This window comes from Chrysemys picta, chromosome 15, assembly GCF_011386835.1.
Source record: "Chrysemys picta bellii isolate R12L10 chromosome 15, ASM1138683v2, whole genome shotgun sequence".
Classification (NCBI taxonomy): Eukaryota; Metazoa; Chordata; order Testudines; family Emydidae; genus Chrysemys; species Chrysemys picta.
Window position 1 is genome coordinate 22,284,764 of NC_088805.1, and position 19,734 is coordinate 22,304,497.

Here is a 19,734-nt window from a genome sequence, read left to right on the forward strand (position 1 = left end):
GAAGATGAAAGAGATGACAGCACCTGCCATGCAATGTTCCAAAATGGTTCAATTCAGACCATTATTTTCAGACTAGGTTGAAGCTTGGAAGTTCTTTTGTATGGTCTGCAATCAGATATTTGTTTGGGACATTACCATTATCCTAGAATTCTTTACAGCATGCCTCAGGATTGAATGAGAATGCTTTAACAGCTTTATCCCAATCCCAAAAAGGCTTGTGAGATTCAGATATGCTCACAGCATGGGATGTTTGAATCTGGCTAATTTGTAAGAGAACATTAACTGGAACACAAGTCTTATGCCGTAGTTTTTATTTGGAAAATACATTAGGTACCTGTACACATTGTATTACGCTCTGACAGAAACACGTTTGGGGTGAGACTTGAAACTTCCTCCTGGATGGATACCAGCAACTATTACGTCTTTCATCTAAAGGCAACAGCTTTTCCAATGAAGCATCCCTTTAGTACTGCACTGCAGTGTTTTCGGGGATGTAATCACAATAAAATAAAGGGGAAATCCAGCCAGTGGTGACGGTAGAATGGCTGAATGGGGATGTGTGGAGTAAGAAGACTTGTTTCCCACTTGAAATTTATCATTCTTAAAGTGCCATCATTGATATTGTTCCTTTGACAAACAAGCACAAAATGGGAATTGAAGCACATTTACTTTGGACGTTCTTCAAACTACAGTTAACTAATATCAAATGTACTCTGATGTGTTCTTGTGACTCGTATGTCTTTCTAAAAATAATCATGGCACTCTTCCTCCTACTCGGGTCAGTGGGTCAGTCTTTGCACCTGTGAAGCAACTCAAACTTTTTTGTCATGTACAGTGATTGGCTCTTCAGTTACATAGTGCCAGTCACAGACTATTTTGGGTAACGGTATCAAACATGCAGCATCTGAATCTGCAAACAGCAATCTGGGTTGAAGACCAGATAATCTGAGGAATATACAATAGAATCTCAGGTGTGCAAGAATAAAAGTGCTTCTTCGATAGATTATTTTTCCCCCCAAAAGAAAAAAGAATGGAAATAGTAAGTATTGTCAAACTATTGAGATGGGTACTTACTCTATTCAGTGTGTTTCATACTGCCTTTAAATGCTGTGTTCAGTTTAATTTAATTCACTGAGAATAAGGGGAATTATGTCTGTAATAATAAAGTGTCTGTTGAATGGGTTGCCAATTACAAATAGCTAAATGTATTTCAGACTTTTTTCATTGTAGGTTAGGAACAAAACCTTTCATCACTTACACACAAATTGTACAGTTGCTATTTTTCTATACAGTTTCAGTCATAAGATGAAGGACAAGGAAATGTTTGATAGTCACCACCTGGGAGCTACTGTAACTTGAGAAAAACAAATCTAAACAGAGAACTGCCCAATGTCAAACCAGTACAGGGAGCGCAGTGTAGAGAATAGGGGTGTACCCTGAAACATGATGTCTTGAATTTCTTTAACTCTCAAAAGTAAGTGTAAAGCTGATTAGTTCAAAGGCCTTATTCTGATCTCTCTCAGGTTTTACACTAATCACTTAATGTTATATTGATGGATATTGCATCAATAGAGTTACACTAGCATGATATCAGAATGTCCATTGAATTCAGTTATGTGACACATCTAAAACCTCTGAGAATCAGAATCTGACCCCAAGGAGAACCTGTTGCCTTGCTTGATTATAGACCAGATTTTGTTAGCTAAAAGTGTAAGGTGGTTATTCTGACGGCTAAATTTCAGGCTAGAAATTTAAACTGCCCTGAAAAATGAACCTACCACTAGCTTTTAAAAATTGGATTTTGATATTTTTAACACGAGGGAGAAGTGTAATTCTGAAGTTGAACAAAACCTATTTTTAAGCTCTAGCTCACTATCTGTGGACTAGATTGTGATCTCCTTACTCATGCTGAATAATACCTTACCCCATGAAGTCAATGGGGCTTGTGAAGTAAGATACTACACCGTCTGAAGAATGGTATTTCAACTCTGGAAGTCAATGGCACCATTCCGCCTAACTTGTAATTCTATCCAAGTTACCTCTGGCCTCCACTACCCTAGTATCTGAACACCTCACAATCTTTAGTGTATTTATCCTGACAACACCCCTGAAACAGGGATGTGCTATTATCCCTATTTTACAGCTGAGTAACTAAGGCACAAAGGGACATGGGCACGGTCACATAGAAAACTGTGGAAGAGCAGAGAACTAAATCGAGTTCTCCCAAGGCTCAACCTATTGCTCTAAGTAATGAACCATCTTTCCCCCTCAGTTTCTAATTAGAAGAAAACCCTCATTTTTTTTTTTTTGCCTAAGTTTGGCCCGCAAGAAGGAAGTGATGTAATTTTATAAAGGATAATCTTAGTGAAGTAATTAATATTTATATTGCATCTTAACAGGTATTGTCAAGGAACAAAGAACTTGTAAGAATTCCTGTTTTCCCAGCTCAACTACTGGTAGAACTTTGTCATGTAACAGTGTTTCTTAAAATGTTTTGAAAAGTAAGCAGTTATATGTTGCTGGTTATTCCAGCTGGAGGAAGGAAACTTAATACATGTATAAACCCAATTCTTTACAGCACGCCTCAGGATTGAATGAGAATGCTTTAACAGCTTTAGTCCAATCCCAAAAAGGCTTGTGAGATTCAGATATGCGCACAGCATGCGATGTTTGAATCTGGCTAATAGAACCTTGCCACCCCATTGAATAATATTAATTACTGGGAACTGGAGGTCCAAATTACTTTGATAGCTTTTGAAAAATCTCAAGCTTCCATCCTCAAAGTGCCTCACTTTATAAACACTAATCCTCACAACACCATTGTGATTAAAATGTTATCCACGTTTTACAAAGGGTAGAGCTGAGGTAGAGAGGTAAAGAGACTTGCTGAGGGCCACAAAGGGAATTTGTGTCAATGCTTGGGCTAGCTGACAGGTGTTCTCATGATTAAATCACTGGACCTTACATCTCTTCCCAGCCATCATTCAGTTACATGAGTGTAACTGGGGCCTGGTCTACACCTAAAATGTAGGTTGACCTAGCTACGTCACGTAGGGCTGTGAAAAATTTCACATCCTGCATGACTTAGTTAGGTTGACCTATGCCCACTGTAGATGCAGCTAGGTCAGTGGAACAGTTCGTCCATCAACCTAGCTACTGCCTCTTCAGGGGGAGGATTTACTACAGCAATGGAAAAATCCCTTCTGTCATTGTAGTGTCTACACCATAGCTGCAGCTGTGCTGCTGTAGTCCTTGTAGTGTAGACATGTCCTTAGGGCTGAATTAGTCCCCTATTCAGAAGTGTCACAGCCCTTCCCTCTGCCACTACTCCCGTTCACTTGGTGATTGGCAAAAATGTTATTTCACTCTATAGTTCCTCTTCAGAAGAGTTTTAGGTGATTGCTCTAATCACTTAAATCAGTATTTTACAGTGTAGAGCTTTTTTATCAGGGTGTTGCAATATTACTTTTTAGACACCTATCCCTGAGAATTTCTGCCGAATAATGCATTAGATCAGTGATTCTCAAACTTTTGTACTAGTGACCCCTCTCTCACAGCAAGTCTCTGAGTGTAAGCCCCCTTATAAATTAAAAACACTTAAATATATTTAACAGCATTATAAATGCTGGAGGCAAAGTGGGGTTTGGGGTGGAGGCTGACAGCTCATGACCCCCCCATGTAACTTTATATAGTTCCTTTAATCCTGAAGGGTCCCAAAATGCTTCACAAATCATAAGTGCCTCATTGCTATGATATTCCTATTTCTATGGTGAGAAGAAGCAGTCAAGAAGCAGTCAAGTGGACAGCTGTTGTAGAACTGAGGTGGTAAGAGGAAAGGAAAGTGTGTTTTGCCTAAGGACAAGATCACAAGCCCTTTATCTTTACAAAAAAATCATGAAAACTTTAATGTCCATGCAGGCCACTGCTTTACTCAGCTGTAAAAGAGTCCCACACCCTAAACTGGACAGAATTTTGATAATGAAGATTATGCTTATACAAAACCTTATATAGGAAAGTCCAAATAGAAAGGGGATGATTTAAACCAACAAAAGCAATGAAATGTAGCACTTGAGCTGGTTCGTTCATTCTAAGAAAGATGTCTGACTGACCACCTAGGTAATCCTGTGGGTTGACAATACCTAGGCATTATATTTTGAGCTTTAAGTCAGGATTTATGGGTTTACTCCATATAATATTAACTCTTACTTATTATGTGAAATTCACAATGTTTGCTGATGATATTCAGAGGAATTGTATATCGCACAGTTTAAAATGAAGGGCAGACTTGTATTGATGCAACCAAGAATTCAAGTAGAGTATAAATTGCTGATTCAATGTCAAACTGTCACGCACTCCTCTTTGTTGAACTGGCGGTAAGGATTAGCCAGAGATTTAGTTTTTTGTTGCTGCAAGCCTAAATCGAGCCCTAACAGAGTAGAGCACTCACGTCCTCTCTATGATTAGCTCAAAGCAAAAGAAACAGCCAGGAATTGTTAATTATCCCAATCCACTTAATCTTGGTCATCAAGTAGTGATGGCTACAAACCAGGAACACCATGGAAAGTTAGGAATCAACTAAATGTCTTGGGCTAACTGAAATATTATTGGAAATTTAGTTTTAAACCATAGTCATTAGAATATTCTTAAACAATAATTATTTGGTTCACAGAATTGAGCTCTGCACATTAAATACTGAAGTACCACAATAATGTATTAGGTGGTCAACAGTGGAAATAAACTAGTGGAGGAAGGGAACTGGAAATTACATAGGGGCCATATGTGCCAACACTTGCCTCACCGTGCATTCTAAGGGAATTTAGTGTAGCATCTTGGATACATCTATGTAAAGAGAGAATAAAGCTTGTTTTCATAGTAACTCACTGTAGTGTAGAATGGTGCCATGATGGATTAGACCAGTGGTCCATCTAGCCTAGAATTCTGTGTCCACCATTGGCCAGTACCAGAATCATCAGAGGGAAAACTAAGAACCACCAAGACAGTATAAAATGTGCAAGTTTACTGATTACCCTGGAGTTTTGGAAACTGATCCCTGGGAAAAATTTCTTTTTCACCCTCTTCAGTTAGTGATTAGCTTTTGCCCAGAAGCATGAGAGGTTTTTATATCCTACTGATTGATATATAGCATAGTATTTTCAATTTGTTCTATCCTATTCTTTATGCACACTGACATTTTGTCTTTTTTTTAAATTTATTTATTTATCAGGACATGTGGATCCATCCATGATGATGATCAGGTCTTTTTTTGAGTGGCTACAGTTAATTTAGAACCCAGCAATATGTATGCGCAGTTAAAATTATTCCTTCTGATCTGCAATACCTTGTATTTATCAGCAATGTATTTCATCTACCATTCTGCTGCCCATTCACCTAGTTTTGTTAGATCCCTGTCCTCACAGCCTTCTCTATGGAGTGTTGGCCAACCTAAGTAAGTTTGTCAGCAGCAGATATTGTCCTTTCACTGCTCTCGCTTTTCAACTTTTCATTGATTCATATATAAAAACAATCCCCACTTCTAACACAAACGTTGTGGCTCTTCACTGTTAACCTTTTACTGGGTAGAAATTTTGTTTTTTCTGTCTTTGGCTTGGGCCAGTTTCTAATCCATGCTGTAACCTTACCTTTTGCCCCATGACTATTTAGTTTCCTTAATGGCCACTTGTGAGAAACTTTATCAAAACTTTTGAAAGTTCATGGCAAGAGCAAAAAGCATCAACCCGCTAAAGTGCTTCAAATTAATTTCTGTGTTGACTAGGAAAGTTGCTTCATGAAGTAGCATGAAAGGTCACTGAAGTCTTCATTTTGAGTAAAGATTGTGGGATTTGGTTTCATGATACTTTTTAAAAGGATGGTAGAACATAAGTGGCAGGTGTTTCTCAACAACAACAAACACTGCAGTGAAGCATTCTGAGAAAGTCAAGAACAGCAGACTTATATTTTACTCTTTAGTAAACAGGAAGTGTTTAGGTTTATTAGGCACACTATATATTACATAGGTGGGTGCTACTGGTTTAAACAGCTCTGGTCAAATATAAAATGTTGCTTCATATCATATGGCAACTCATCATTTGTCATCCTCTTTTAAAAAAAAAAATACACTTAGTTTCCTGAGCTATTCAGAAGCTTACAAAATTATGGAGCTTTTCATCGTTTGTAGATGAAAGTCAATCCAAGTTGATAATAACCAAAAATTGTTACTATCTGACTGCTATTTATTGTGGGCTCTTAAAAATAGGCTGGTGGCTCAATGCCTAGGGGAGAGATTATAACATCACCATCACCAGAGCGGCCATCAAAATTGCCCTAGCCTCCACTTCCCATCTTGGCAGGGAAGAAGCCAATAGCAATGGTCCCTTTTTAAGAGCGCTACGCATTACCAGGGTAGCGTGGGGACGTTTTCTCTGCTGTTGTCCACACTGTCCTTGTTCTGTGGATAAAAGAAGAATTTCAGGTTTCAGGACTGTCAATCTGGAAATGTTTTGTAAATATTGTATTCAGTTGTGGGTGTGTTAAGTAGAGGATTTCAGTAATCCCTCAAATGAAATCACAGTGGCAGAAAAAGCCTGAATGAAGCATTTCAGTGATAAAGCTTGAAAAAAAAAATGTTTTGAGATTTACATGTTGCAGGAATAGTACATTTAAAAATAACTTTGCAAAGTCCATTGCAGTAGGGCATCTTGTCCAACTTATTACTCACTGCAGTAGCAGCTGTTGAATTGTAAACCTGGTCCTAGCAACTGCACAATGGAATAAATTGCTCTGATTTAGATTGCATACAAATTGGACGTGGTCTTTTTATTGTCTTTAAAATCAGGATCTGAGAAGCGTGACACTTTCTATATTTCTGTGACCCAGAACTGCGTTTGCATTTCTATTTCTCTTCTGTATGAGGTCAAATTTTTTTTGGTCAGTTTCTTGACAGGATTTGAGAAATGTTTCTGAGGGACTGTACCATGGTGGTTGTTGTTGTTTTTTCTTTTTAATAGCAGATTTATCATGAAAACAAGACCGAAAAAGGAGTGATATGTTGTTGTATGATTTTCTGGTTAATGAAACCTATTAATGTTGGAATCATCAAATTTTTCTGTAGCCATCCTGGAGGTTAAGAATTTGACTACTCACAGAAGGGAAATTTTGCCATGACACAGTGATAAAAACACTTGCCACTTGTTTCCACTGTTGGCAGCATTGATGGAAATGCACTGTTGCAGAAAAACACTTACTCATTTTTCCTTGTGTGGACAAGGCTTCTCAACTTAACACTTTGCTTCAAGGCATGATGGTTTTCTCCAAAGTAATTCTCTCTGCTTGGTCTGATGCTTGCCTTCTGGTTAGGCCACTGTATTCAGGCTCCCTTATGCGATCCCTATCTTGTTGTGTATGTACAGAAGAAGGTAATGGCTACACTGAAGAGCATTGGGGGTCTTGGTAGCTGCCCTTTGTTTAGTTGGGCAGGATGGAATGTGTGATTCAAGGCACGAATGGTGTGCCATTGTGATCCCATTTTGTTAAAAATGGTCTAGATTGTGAATCCCAAAATATTTAGAACTAAATTTTGCCCTCGGATACGTCTGTGGCTCTCAGTGAAATCTTTTGGCCAAAGGTCATGGGAAATCCAGGAGCAGAATTTTGGCTTGAATATCATTTGAAGAAAAAAGACATTCTAGTGTGATAAAAGGGCACTACCACGTTGGACTATGGAATCCTCTTCTGGTGGCATTTAAAATTCAGTTGTGGATAGTTTCCAAAATGAATAGTTTGTCACTGTCTTCTAAGTGCTCCAAGAACTGTAGTCAGTGGATGTTTACTTTGTTGCTCAGCTTGGCTAATATAACTTGACATTTATTCCCACTGTCAAAACATTGCTTCTGTAGATGAGATTCATAGCTCTTTGTGTTCCATTTTTATCAATACTTTATAAAGAATCCCTTCAAGAATCCCCCTGGAGTGCTGCACTCCTGTTCAATTGAAAACTCACATCACTTTTAGATCTGCTAATCCCAAAAGAATAGTACACACCAACTAGTACAATTTTACTCAGGGCCACTTCAACTGAACACACAGCACTTAAAAAGAGAGCGTGAGTGAAAACAGGAATAAATTTATCATCAAAGAACAGATTCAAGTGACAGAGTGAGAATATTGGAAACAGTTACATATTAAACAAAATCATAACATGCTTTCTAGAGACTACACGTAACCAAAAAGACGTTATCCTATCTCCACAAGACTGCTTACCACGTGTTCTTTCGCCAGTATTTTCAACCCTTTGGCTGAGAGTCAGGGGCGTAGCCACAGGTGGGTCTCGGTGGGCTGCGGCCCACTTAGCAGCCAGGCCCACCCAAATCTGAGCAAAGATGTCGTGCTGCCACAACAGCCCGGGGCTTCACTCGGGCACCTAAAATCCAGGATGGAGCTATGCACCCGCCCTTCAGAAAGCTACTCTCTGGCAGCTCTGCCTTGCCATTTTCTGAGCTGCGGGCCAGAGGGTCCCTGCTGCCCTGACCTTTCGGGCCGGCCCGGCTGCAGGAGCACATGCCGGCACGCAGCAGTCACACACAACGAAGCGGTGAAGGACAGCGCCGCAAAGACATATTAGTGCCCTAGCTGTTCTGCCATCCCGCCCCCCCTCCACCTGGCCGTACCATCAGGTCACTAACGTGGGGGGAGGACTGAAATTGGAAAGGAGGTTACGGGAAGCACCACCCCATGTGCGGGGCTTGGGCCTTCCCCCACGCAGAATACAGTATGGGCTGTTTGTGCCAGCGAGGGGTGGACGCCGTGTCTCCCCTCTCCACTGGAGGGGGAATGGTCGGGCCCCCACCAGCAGCTGCTCTGAGGGGAAGTGGGTAGCGGGGATGCTGCGCCGGGTCTCTGCCGGGTTCAACAATGCACAGTGCCACGGCTGGTGAGGAGGAGGCATCATGGCTCCCCCCCAGGAGAGGAGAGCTGAGCCTGGTGACAAAAGAGCTGCTGGTGGTGAATGCCCAAGGTGAGGCATGCATGTGCCCAGCTTGGCAGGTGAAGCCCTGTGTCTGGGGGCACCTGGGCTAGGAGGAGGGCATGGCATTGGGGCACGTAGCACAGTCTGTCATTGCCCGTCCACCCGAAAGTCAAGGCCCACCCACATTTCCATTCCCAGCTACGCCCCTACTGAGAACCCTTCTTGTAAAATCAAGCCAGCTGGCAGCTTGTCCTCACAGCTTAAAGGAATAAGGGTGTGCCTTCGAATCCCGTACGTATACCCCCTAAAAGTCCATTGTCCTTGCTTGTAAATAAGAGTGTCCCCTGATGGTTCACTTGTTCCTGTAAATTTCCTCTTTGAAGATTTCACAATCCTTCATTAGCGTTCAGCTCAGACTGTAAATGGAGGCCCATTGTGAGCTGTACAATATTTAATTTACATGTAAATGGACAGATAAACATTTCTTGCCTGAAAAAGAACCAGCTTTTCACCTTTCTGGTGACCAATTGCTAGTCACAAATCTTAAGAATGTCATTTCCAGTATATAGTCGTAATTCCTTACACTACATCCATACACACGTTTTGCAACAATTATGATGTCCAGTGTGACACAGGCTTTCATTAGAGACCTTACATGATATGCTTTTGATGAACCCAGGGGATCCCTGTTTTCCTCCATATCCCCGTGTACTCTTTCAGTTGGCATCCAGAGGTTTTTCGATCCCTCTTCCTGAGTTGTGCCAAGTAAGTGGTCATATCTGTCACTTTGCAGGTGTTTGATTGCAGTCAGGATAAAATCAAGACTAACCTGTCCCTTGGAGTTGCGCCATTCCTACTTTTTAAAATTCCAATCACACACATTAAACTAACCAAATTTATGACCGAATGCTGTTTGGAAATAAAACTAAACATTCATAGAAAGCTCAAAATCAAAGTAGTTTTTAACTCTCCCAAAATCTGGTGAAAAACAGAATTAACATGCTGTGAAATAAGGTAGGTTTCTAAAAGAAAGATGAATTGTATTTCCAGCATGTATTTATACTGTGCTTCTGACTTTTTCCTTTTTTGAAAACCATTCATATTAGCTATAGTAGGTGGAATCTCAGAGGAAAATAATTACTTCATTAGGTTTCAAAACAGTGACCTTTATCTGAAGCATTATATACAATGAGCAGTTAGACGATAATTAGGCCCTCTAATTATGCTTGTTTGGAACAGCCATCCTGTCAATAAATCACTGTGTTGCTATACAATTTAGTTTGTATTAGAAAAAATGTATTGGAAATGGCTTTGTTGTCGAAAATCTCATGATAGAAGCTTAAGGCTTGAGCCTGCACAGTCTTACTCATTTGAGAGAACCTTACTCACTTAAGTAATCCATTGGAGGTGAGAGCTCTGCAGGATGAGACCTCTTATTTACAATGCACATAGTCCTCTTTAGCTGTCTTCAATATAGAATCACAGGACTGGAAGGGACCTCGAGAGGTCATCTAGAGCAGTCCCCTACACTCATGGCAGCACTAAGTATTATCTAGACCATCCCTGACAGGTGTTTGTCTTACCTGCTCTTAAAAATCTCCAATGCTGGAGATTCCACAACTTCCCTAGGCAATTTATTCCAGTGCTTAACCACCCTTAGTTTTTCCTAATATCCAACCTAAATTGCCCTTGCTGCAATTTAAGCCCATTGCTTCTTGTCCGATCCTCAGAGGTTAAAGAGAACAATTTTTCTCCCTCCTCCTTGTACCAACCTTTTATGTTCTTGAAAACTATGTCCCCTCTCAGTCTTCTTTTCTCCAGACTAAATAAACCCAGTATTTTCAATCTTCCCTCGTAGGTCATGTTTTCTAGGCCTTTAATCATTTTTGTTGCTCTTCTCTGGACTTTCTTCAATTTGTCCAACTCTTTCCTGAAATGTGACTCCCAGAACTAATCACAATATTCCAGTTGAGGCCTAATCAGCACAGAGAACAGTGGAAGTGTCTTGCTTACAACACTCTCCATATTTAGAGCAAGTGTATTATGGCCAGGGCCGGCTCTGGCTTTTTTGCCGCCCCAGGCAAAAAAGCCTCCCGCTGCTCACCCCCCCCCCCCCCGGCGGGGGGCACGGCAGGGGAGGGTGCCGAGCCCGGCCGCAGGCCCACTCTCCCCGACCAGCCGGAGTGTCGGGAGGAGGGCGGAGAGCCCGGCCAGGGCTCCGCTCTCCCCAGCGGCCGGGGCGCCGGCAGGAGGGCAGCGAGCCTGGCCGGGGCTCCACTCTCGCGCCATGCCGCCCCCCTCCAGGTGTCGCCCCAAGCACATGCTTGGTGGGCTGGTGCCTGGAGCCGGCCCTGATTATGGCTGAAATAAAACAGACTATTAGATACTGTGTGGTTTTACAGAAGCACTATATTACTCGTGCATTTGCATCAATCTAGTAACATTTGCTTCAGCATTTCCCTTGGTAACTGTTAAAACTTGTTTCAAAGGAAGCTTGGCTCACACAGGCAGCTTATTTTTTTTCTCTTCTAAAATCTGAGGGTCAGGAGAAAGTTTGGTTTCAAAATTAGGTTTAAAAATCAAAAACTTTGCCAGGTTTTCATGTGTATATCTCTCTCCACAATTTTTTTATGAAAAGTGAGGAATGTAAACAAAATTTGAGACATTCATTTATTTTACTATCGAATCTCATTAGTATTTTCAATAAATGTTTTAAAATTAGCCATTAAACTTCTGCATTTCTCAGGTGTGTCATTAGTAGTGTTTTTACGGAGTATTAGATAGACCGAAGCCCCAGGGCGGCATGTTCTGGGCAAGCTGCTCAGCTGGTATAACTAAGCATGGCTTCATTGACTTCTCTAAAACGATGCTGGCTTACATCAGCTAGGTTCTGACTCTCTGATGTTTAGAAGTTTCTAAGAACAATCTCAATCTTCTTTCTTAGGGAGGCTCCAAAGTCTTGTCGCTGACATCTCTCCTGCTTTGGGGAGGAGAGCTAAATATTTTTTTCTCTTAGGGATGTTTCGGTAGTGCCGCTTTCTGAAAGCAAGCTCATCTGGGGCTAGCTCAATGGGCATGTCTCCATTGATATCAGTGGAAGCTGGATTGGACCACTGATTTCTTGCCTACAATGTATGGGTTTAAAGAAAATGTCCAGAGTGGAGAATCTGTAATGGAGTGGAGCTATAATGGGAATTGGAAAGGTAGAGCAGGAGAATCCTAGAATATGGTAGAATTTAGAGATGGGCAAGACCTCTTAGGCAATCAAAGGCTATTCCATATGGTCTCTAGTATATTAGTGAAAGCCTCATGAAAATGGGGAGAGACAGTGAGTACAGAATAGTTCTGAATATTCTCCCAGCAGGACAGTCTGTCTACCCACAAAGTAGCCCTAAAGACTTGATGCTAAAATGAGTGAGAGCTACTGAATTCCTTAACAAGAAAACCAAATATTAAAGCGTCCCATTTAAGACGTAATGAAGACTTAGCACAAGTCGCTATTGAGAATGGGCCATTAAGTGTGTCTGAAAAATCTGGACATGCACAAATGAGCTGGATGAGATATTACACATGCTAAAAGAGGCTGAAGTAAGAGCGAGCTTTTGAGGTGCAGCTCCGGCTGAAATAAGCAGAGGCGGGGTGCTCCCTGTCTTGGGGCAGCTCTGTTTCCCCAGAGCTGCTGCTCCTCCTTGGTTGGTGAGGGAAGTACTACTCAGGCAGGGAGATCTGAAGTGAGCATTAAGGGTGCAGTTGAGCTCCCAATGAAGTCAATAGAAATATTCCTACTGGCTTCAAAGGGACTTGGATCAGGCGCTGAATGCAAAGGAGATTTAAACCCAGGTCTCCTAAGGTGAAAGACTTTTGCATTAACCTACTGTGCCACTGAGCACAATTCATTCAACAACAGTAACAGTGTCTTTCATCTCTGTAGATTCACAAGGAATGTTTTTGATTTGCTAACCAGAAACCATGTATCTTCTGCCTTTCCGACAAAATGCATGATATAATGGATATTGACTGCAGCGGGATGTCAGTAAGTGTGTTTACACTCACATTAAATGACACAGCGCATTGGGCATTAGCAGGCTTGTATCTTCAGAGTGAGTCTTTAATTTGTATCCCACAGACATCAGCTTTTCAATCCCACATGGACAATTGAGAATGCATTAGGTAGAAAGCTCTGTGCTTGCTTGGTTGGAGCAGTCACATTTTGTATTTTATCTCTTTCTTCACCTGATGCAGGAAGCTTAAATGGAACCCCTCTACCTCTTCTGTGACCAAAGGCTGCACGGATAATTTTCCTCACTGTGGATTTTCACTGTGTTGGTTAAGCACAAAGATCAGAATTGTGCATGTGCGATATGCTGGCTTGGTGACAGAACAGTTTGCTTATATTTTGTTTTTAGACAGAGGATGCTTTTCCTTTAAAAGTGAAGCACTGATGCTACACTGCTCTGCAAGAGTTTATGGAAACCGTTTTGCTGCGGAAGACACTGTAGCACTTCTATAGATAAATCTTTTTTTCAAATCTACATTAACTCTGCAAATTGCTTTTGGGTTTGTTCTGACATTGAAGTGTCAAAGCTCCCTTGGTGGGATAATATATAAAAAACTGACAGAGAACAGAAATATTTTAGATTGATTTTAAATCAATCAGAATTGTAAAAAAAGCGAAGCGAAGTCTGGTTTTATTGTACTGCGTGCTGCTGAAGTGAAAGCCAGCTGCCAGCTCCTTAAAGGTAAAGTGTTTTCATTGATGTGGAGCTGCCTGTTGCATTTGTGATTCTTGAACCGTCCCTGGATATAGGTGAAACTTCCTGCTCCCTGGATATGGGGATTTCCTGTGGAACCTGCTCTTGGCTTTTTGGTCTCTAAATGGGACAGTGTGCCTGCAGCTCAGGACAGATCGGAAAGGTAGGTGATGGGCACTGTTTACTTAAACCCACTTTCAAAGCTGAAAAGCTCAAAATAAAATGTTGCAAGAACAGTTGAACGGAGACGAACTAGAGATACCACCATAGTTTTCAAATTTGGAGAGAGGAGGACACCCATGAAACATGGCTCAGGCATTTTAGAAACTGAACACTAATGATTATCTTAAACATTTGGAGAGTCTGCTTATTATGCTTCATTTTAGTTAATAGTGTAAATCTAACCTAGAGCTGGCCCAAAACTCGGGCTCAAATCTCTGCTGTGGTTTGAGATCTGATCTGAAAGTTGGACCCCCTTCTAGTCCAAATTCAGTTTGACTTCTACATATTGAGGGCTAGCTTCAGTTACTTGCCTTCTCCATTGGTCTGAAAAATCTCTGCCTGCAGAGAGCTTTCAGTATTTTATTTGTATCACACTAGTGATTTGAAGTCTCAGCCACGATCAGCACCCCGCTGTGTTAGATACTGTATTAACTATGCAAACACAGTCCTTGCCCATAAGATCATAAGTGTTTATGGCCTAAATAGACATGGCAGACAGAATAAATCAAAATTATTAGCAAAACAAAAGTGATACTGCATATGCAGTTAGTGTCTCTGTACATTATATAGATAGCAACTGGCGTTGCCCAAGCAAAAAAACATATGAGGGTGTGATACATCCTAAAGCTGCTGCCTTTGGCCAATATGCACAATAAAAAGCATATTTCCCCATTTTTGCTTATTGCTATTGCCATTGAAGACCAGGTTGCTTTTCGTTTCCCTATCCTTTTGCCACGGAGTCACAGCCTTGTTGCTCTGACACCGCTCTGAATGAAGTTCAGACAGGACTCTAGTTCACTGTGTCTCCCCTCAGGGTGCACACTCAGGAGGGCAAGTAGCCTCCTCGGCTTCAGTGCTTCCCGAGTCTGACCTCGGATCATTCAGCACCCCCCCCGTTCACACCGTGAGCTCCCCACCATGAGCCCACCTGGATTGGACGCCTGGGGAAGCATTACACACCCCCAAAGGGTCATGCACCCCAACTTCACAGTCAGCAGTGACTCTCAGCCAGCATGGTAAAACAGAAGGGTTTATTAGTCATCAGGAACACAACATAGAACAGATCTTGTTAGCACAGAAATCAGGAACATTCAGTGAAGTCCATCTTGGGGGGGATCCAGAGCCCAGGCTCCTCCCACCCTTAGACTGACTTGCTTTCAGCAGCCCAGCCTCAGACACCCCTGTTGCCCCTCCTCCGTCCTTTGTCTTTTTCTCAGGCAAACAGGTCACCTGGGTTTTTTTGTTCTCCAACCCCTTTGGTTGGCTCCTTGCCGGGGATGGGGCTCCGGCCATCAGTTGCCAGGATACAAAGTGTCGGCTATTCTGTGCCCAGTCAGCAATCACACCTGCCCACTTGGGCTCTCTGCAATGATCACACGTCCTTATTCCACCACCTAGATACTTGAGTAACACATAAGGGAAACTGAGGCACACATAGTATTCAGAGAAAACATTAGAAACTTTCCCACTTTGTCACAGCACTTGAAGCACTCTGGAAAGAAGGAATTCAGCAGGGATGCTTGCCTGTTTTGTCACTTCTTCAGTGGGAGACCGAGCCTTTCCTTTAGGTCACTGCTTTGAACCCAGACCACGAGTAATGAAAATTGCTCTTGCCATTTGATGGCCATTTGGTGGCTGAAATGAAATGAGCTGAGCTGGTATTGGTCTAATTATTAGTAGATATGTTACCTACATCTATCAATCTACTGGAATCCATGTCCACAGTCTTGGAAGAGAGCACAAGGACTGAATGGGCATTGCGGCTGAATCATCTTCACTCCTCACAGGTCCACAGTGTGTGCGTAGTTTTGTGTTGCCACTGTCTTTGCTGTAAATTTTCTGTGCGTAAATAATGACTTCGTTCTCTAGGGCTGCCAATCCAGCAATTTTTATCTGTGCTAACTTTAGTAAATCTCAGAGTCTGGTTGAAAACCATCAAATGTGAGGATTAAAAGATCAGTCTAGTACCCTAAAAGTGCCAGGAGGAACCATCTGAGCAAAACAACGCAGGCTAGAGAGGAAGGTGTGAGACCTGCCCAAGTCACAGGAATTGGAAGACTGCTGGTTGGGGTCTATCTGGGTCTGTCTCTGGGTGGCTGACCCAGTTCCACGTTAATGGGAGATGAGCCTCAGCACCATCTATGACAAGATCAGCTCCCCTCCCAGATGGGGAAAAAAATATTTCTTCATGTGAGAAGAGAGTTACTTGACTATCTCAGGCCAGGTGTGAGGGAGAGTAAGTCGCTTGAGTGGGACAGAGGCCTTGGGAGGCTGCAGCTGGCCTGAGGAAACATCTATAGGGAGTAAAGGAATTTTGGATTACAACCCAGCTCCAGGAAGGAGGGCTGGGGGCTCCTGATTCAAGGAGAGAGAACTGTCTGAACTGTGGAACCAGTGGTTACAGGGGCCAGCTGGGTGAAGGGGTGTGAAGGATTCCAGGATTCCAGGAAGGAGGGCAGTGGGCTCCTTGACTAAGGGGAAGGACTGGGGCCTGGAGGGGGACTAGTGTGTGAATGAACTAAATAACTAGATCCCCTTCCAGAAGGGGAGCTTTTTAAACATTATGGACTAGGTGGAGTTATTGAGGAGTCCCGCAAGAGAGCAAGGTGCTGCAGAGCCACCCCAGGCAATCAGGAGGTGCTTGGGAGGTGGTGACTCATTTTTACAGGGTCTTTGTGAGCTTCTATGGGCCCAGATCAGACCCCCCCTACTCACACACACATGATCACACATGAAGTGGTACTTCAGAGATGGAGCTCCTCTTCTCCAGATGCAGGGGAGCTAGGGTTTCTCCCTAGCACAGCCCTCCTATCTGGGTCTGTCTGATCTTGTATAAGCCCAGCTTTGCCCCCAACCCCAAAATTTGCACAGGGAGCATTACCTCATAGATGCTTAGCCGTCCCAACCCTGAAAGCAGTTGGGGGAGGAAGTAGCATATCTTGTCTTTCCTATCCCATGGAGATTGCAAAGAGAGTTAATGTAGTGTCTATGAAGTCTTGTGGATTTAGGTGTCCCTGGCAGGCCAGTTTGATTGGATCTGGGAGCAGGACTGTGGAATGGGCTCTCTCTCTCCCTAGGGTGTCGATGCTAAATGCCTCTGGGGATCTGCATAGCTTGTGGGTGTGCCTAAAAGAGACAGCCCCTTTGCCTAGGATCCTTCCCTCTACCTGAGGTCAGTTGTGAAAAATGTGCTCACGACTCTTCCCTTCCCTTCTCTGGGTTTCCACTGTACTGAATGACCAGAAGGCTGGAGGAAACTGTACCAGTCTAGGGGGCTTTGTGGGGGGGAGGGGTGTATGCAAGGGCATGTGTTTAATCTGAGATTGTGGAATGGGTTCTGCTGGTTTTACTACTTTTACTAGTCTTGTATTGGATAGAATGAATTGAAGCTAAGTCCTGCTGTCTTCTGATGCTTTATCTATGGAAAGCCAAGCTCTGAAGGCTACAATGTTAGCGAGTGGTAATTTGTAAACGACTGTCAGCTGTCAAGCTATCCTTGCTCCCGTCTCCTTCGCCTTAAAGTTATTTTTCTTTGAGCGACTTTTCTCTTTCGGTAGCTGATATTTTTAGACCAGCGGTGTTTTTGGAGGGCTGATAGAAGCACAAAACATAATTCTCCTGCTCCCATGTGGAGTCGTGGTGTCACGGCTGGCTTGGGAAGCCATCAGCAGCAGTAAGGGTGCCAGTGCCACTTGCTAGGCTGTCAATCTAACAGTCAGGTTGTTTTAAATGTTGTTTGGTGCCAGAATGAAGTCAGCAGCTTGTCTGTGTGTAATGAGCCAACACTGGTGTGAGTCTGATCAACCTGGAAATGCACTGAAACGGTCTAAAATGGTCCATGCCCTGCAGCCCAGAAAGCATGAAACCTATCCTGCACAGCTATGTCTTGTTCCACAAGGACTTTCCAGGGGGGAAATATGGGCTAGTGATTCAGACAGAGCCTGGGACTCAAGAGACCGGAGTTCTAGTCCCTGCTCTGCCCCAGACACTGTGTGACGTTGGGCAAGTCATTTAGTCTCTCTGTGCCTTAGCTCTCCATCTGTAAAGTGACTAACAGCACTGCCCTACCTCATGGGGGTGCTGACAGATACCATATTATCTGAACACAAGTCTTTAATATAGTTAACAGGGACAGATAAGCACCTAAGGTTGCTGTTAATTTGTTCCCAGACACCTTTTTCCCCCCTCAACAGAAGGGAAGCACTTGATTTGTATGAATGTTAATGCAACTCCAGGTAATGCCAAACAAAACAGCACATCCTACTTGTTCTTTTTACCCTTCTTATGCTGTGATGGGTAAAGTGGAAGGTGGTGTAGGTTAGCAGATGGGGCATTGGACTGGGGCTTGAGAGATCTGGGTGCTGTTCCTGCTTCTGCCACTGACCTGCTGTATGACCTTGGGCAAGTCACTTCCCTACTCTGTTTCCCCATGTATATTTAGTGTGAATGCTTCAGGGCAGAGTGTGTCTCTTCCTTTAGATGTGCACAATGAGGTCTCTAGATGCTACTGTATTACAAGTAACAAATTTTCAAGATTTCAACTATTTATCCCAATTAGTGATGGGGAAAATTTTCAAAATCTCAAATTTTCATGGAATGAGGAAAACCTTTTTCCACCCAGCTCTACTGCTGATCCCTGGCCCAGGGATCTGTCCGTAGGTTAAGTTCAGTGCTGCTCTGATTTTTGCCCTCCCTTGCAGTATGGGTTCGATGCACAATTTTTATAAAAAGCGAAGCACAATCAATCTATTTTGGGGAGCAGGGAAAGATATTGTAATAGATACTTTGTTCCATTATCTAGAGCAACGGTTCCCAAACTGTGGGTCGCGGCCCCATTTTAATGGGGTCGCCCGGGCTGGTGTTAGACTTGCTGGGGTCTGGGGCCAAAGTCAAAGACTGAGCTCCGCTGTCCGGGGCCAAAGCCCAAGGGCTTCAGCCCTGGGTGGCAGGGCTCAGGTTACAGCCCCCCGCCAGGGCTGATGCCTTTGGGGTTCGGCTTTGCCCCCTCAATCCCCCGCCCAGGGCAGTGGGGCTCAGGCAGGCTCAGGCTTCAGTCCTCCCTCCTGGGGTCTTGTAGTAATTTTTGTTGTCAGAAGGGGGTCTCGGTGCAGTGAAATTTGAGAACACCTGAGCTAGAGTATCTGTTGAGCACTGACATTATGCTCGCTGCTCTCCAAAACAGGGAGGAAGGCACAGTGCTGTTCCCCAGGGATTTAGTCTTACTGTTGGAAACTGCCATTCCACTGTTACCTGTCCTACCTGCCACCACTTATCAAATAATTGAGGATGCATCACGCTGTCCATACATCTTCATCTGCAGTAGACTTGCTCAGAAGGAAAGGGTAACACTGATCCTATAGGATTGCTTATGACTCTTGTGAGTCAATAGGAAGTGCATCCACCTATTGCAAAGTCTTCCCAATTCTATTCTATGGAGAAGTACAGCTTACTTGAAGGGAATGTCAGTGAGGTCCTAAGTTAGAGGAAAGGCAAGCAATATCACTTTTTGGAGGAAGAGGATAAGGGCACATTAACAGGGAAATGATAAATATCAAAATAATGTACTTCATACATGTATTCCTGAGGAATGGTGACTGACTATGAAACTCCAGTAGTTTGGAGAGTTCAAAGCTATTTCTGTGGGGCAATATTTCTGGGCTTGTGTTCACTACCACACTAAATCGGCAGCAGTGCATCGATGCAGAGGCACAGCTGTAGCACGTCTAGTGAAGATGTGCTATGCTGACGGGAGAGCGCTCTCCCATCGACATAATTACTCCACCTCAACAAGAGGCAGAA

At 43.0% G+C, this 19,734-nt stretch overlaps 1 protein-coding gene across 11 annotated transcripts in view; it reads left to right on the forward strand.

The window, feature by feature from the left end:
* The first annotated feature begins 868 nt into the window (after positions 1-868).
* RIMBP2 (RIMS binding protein 2) overlaps positions 869-19,734 on the forward strand; it is a 359,348-nt gene continuing 340,482 nt past the window's right edge. For all 11 annotated transcript variants that reach the window (XM_024101538.3, XM_024101539.3, XM_065568590.1 and 8 more), the window contains exon 1: positions 869-1,039. In XM_024101538.3, coding sequence (XP_023957306.2) covers positions 1,031-1,039 — 9 coding nt within the window. In that variant the 5' untranslated portion in view covers positions 869-1,030. The remainder of the gene's footprint in view (positions 1,040-19,734) is intronic.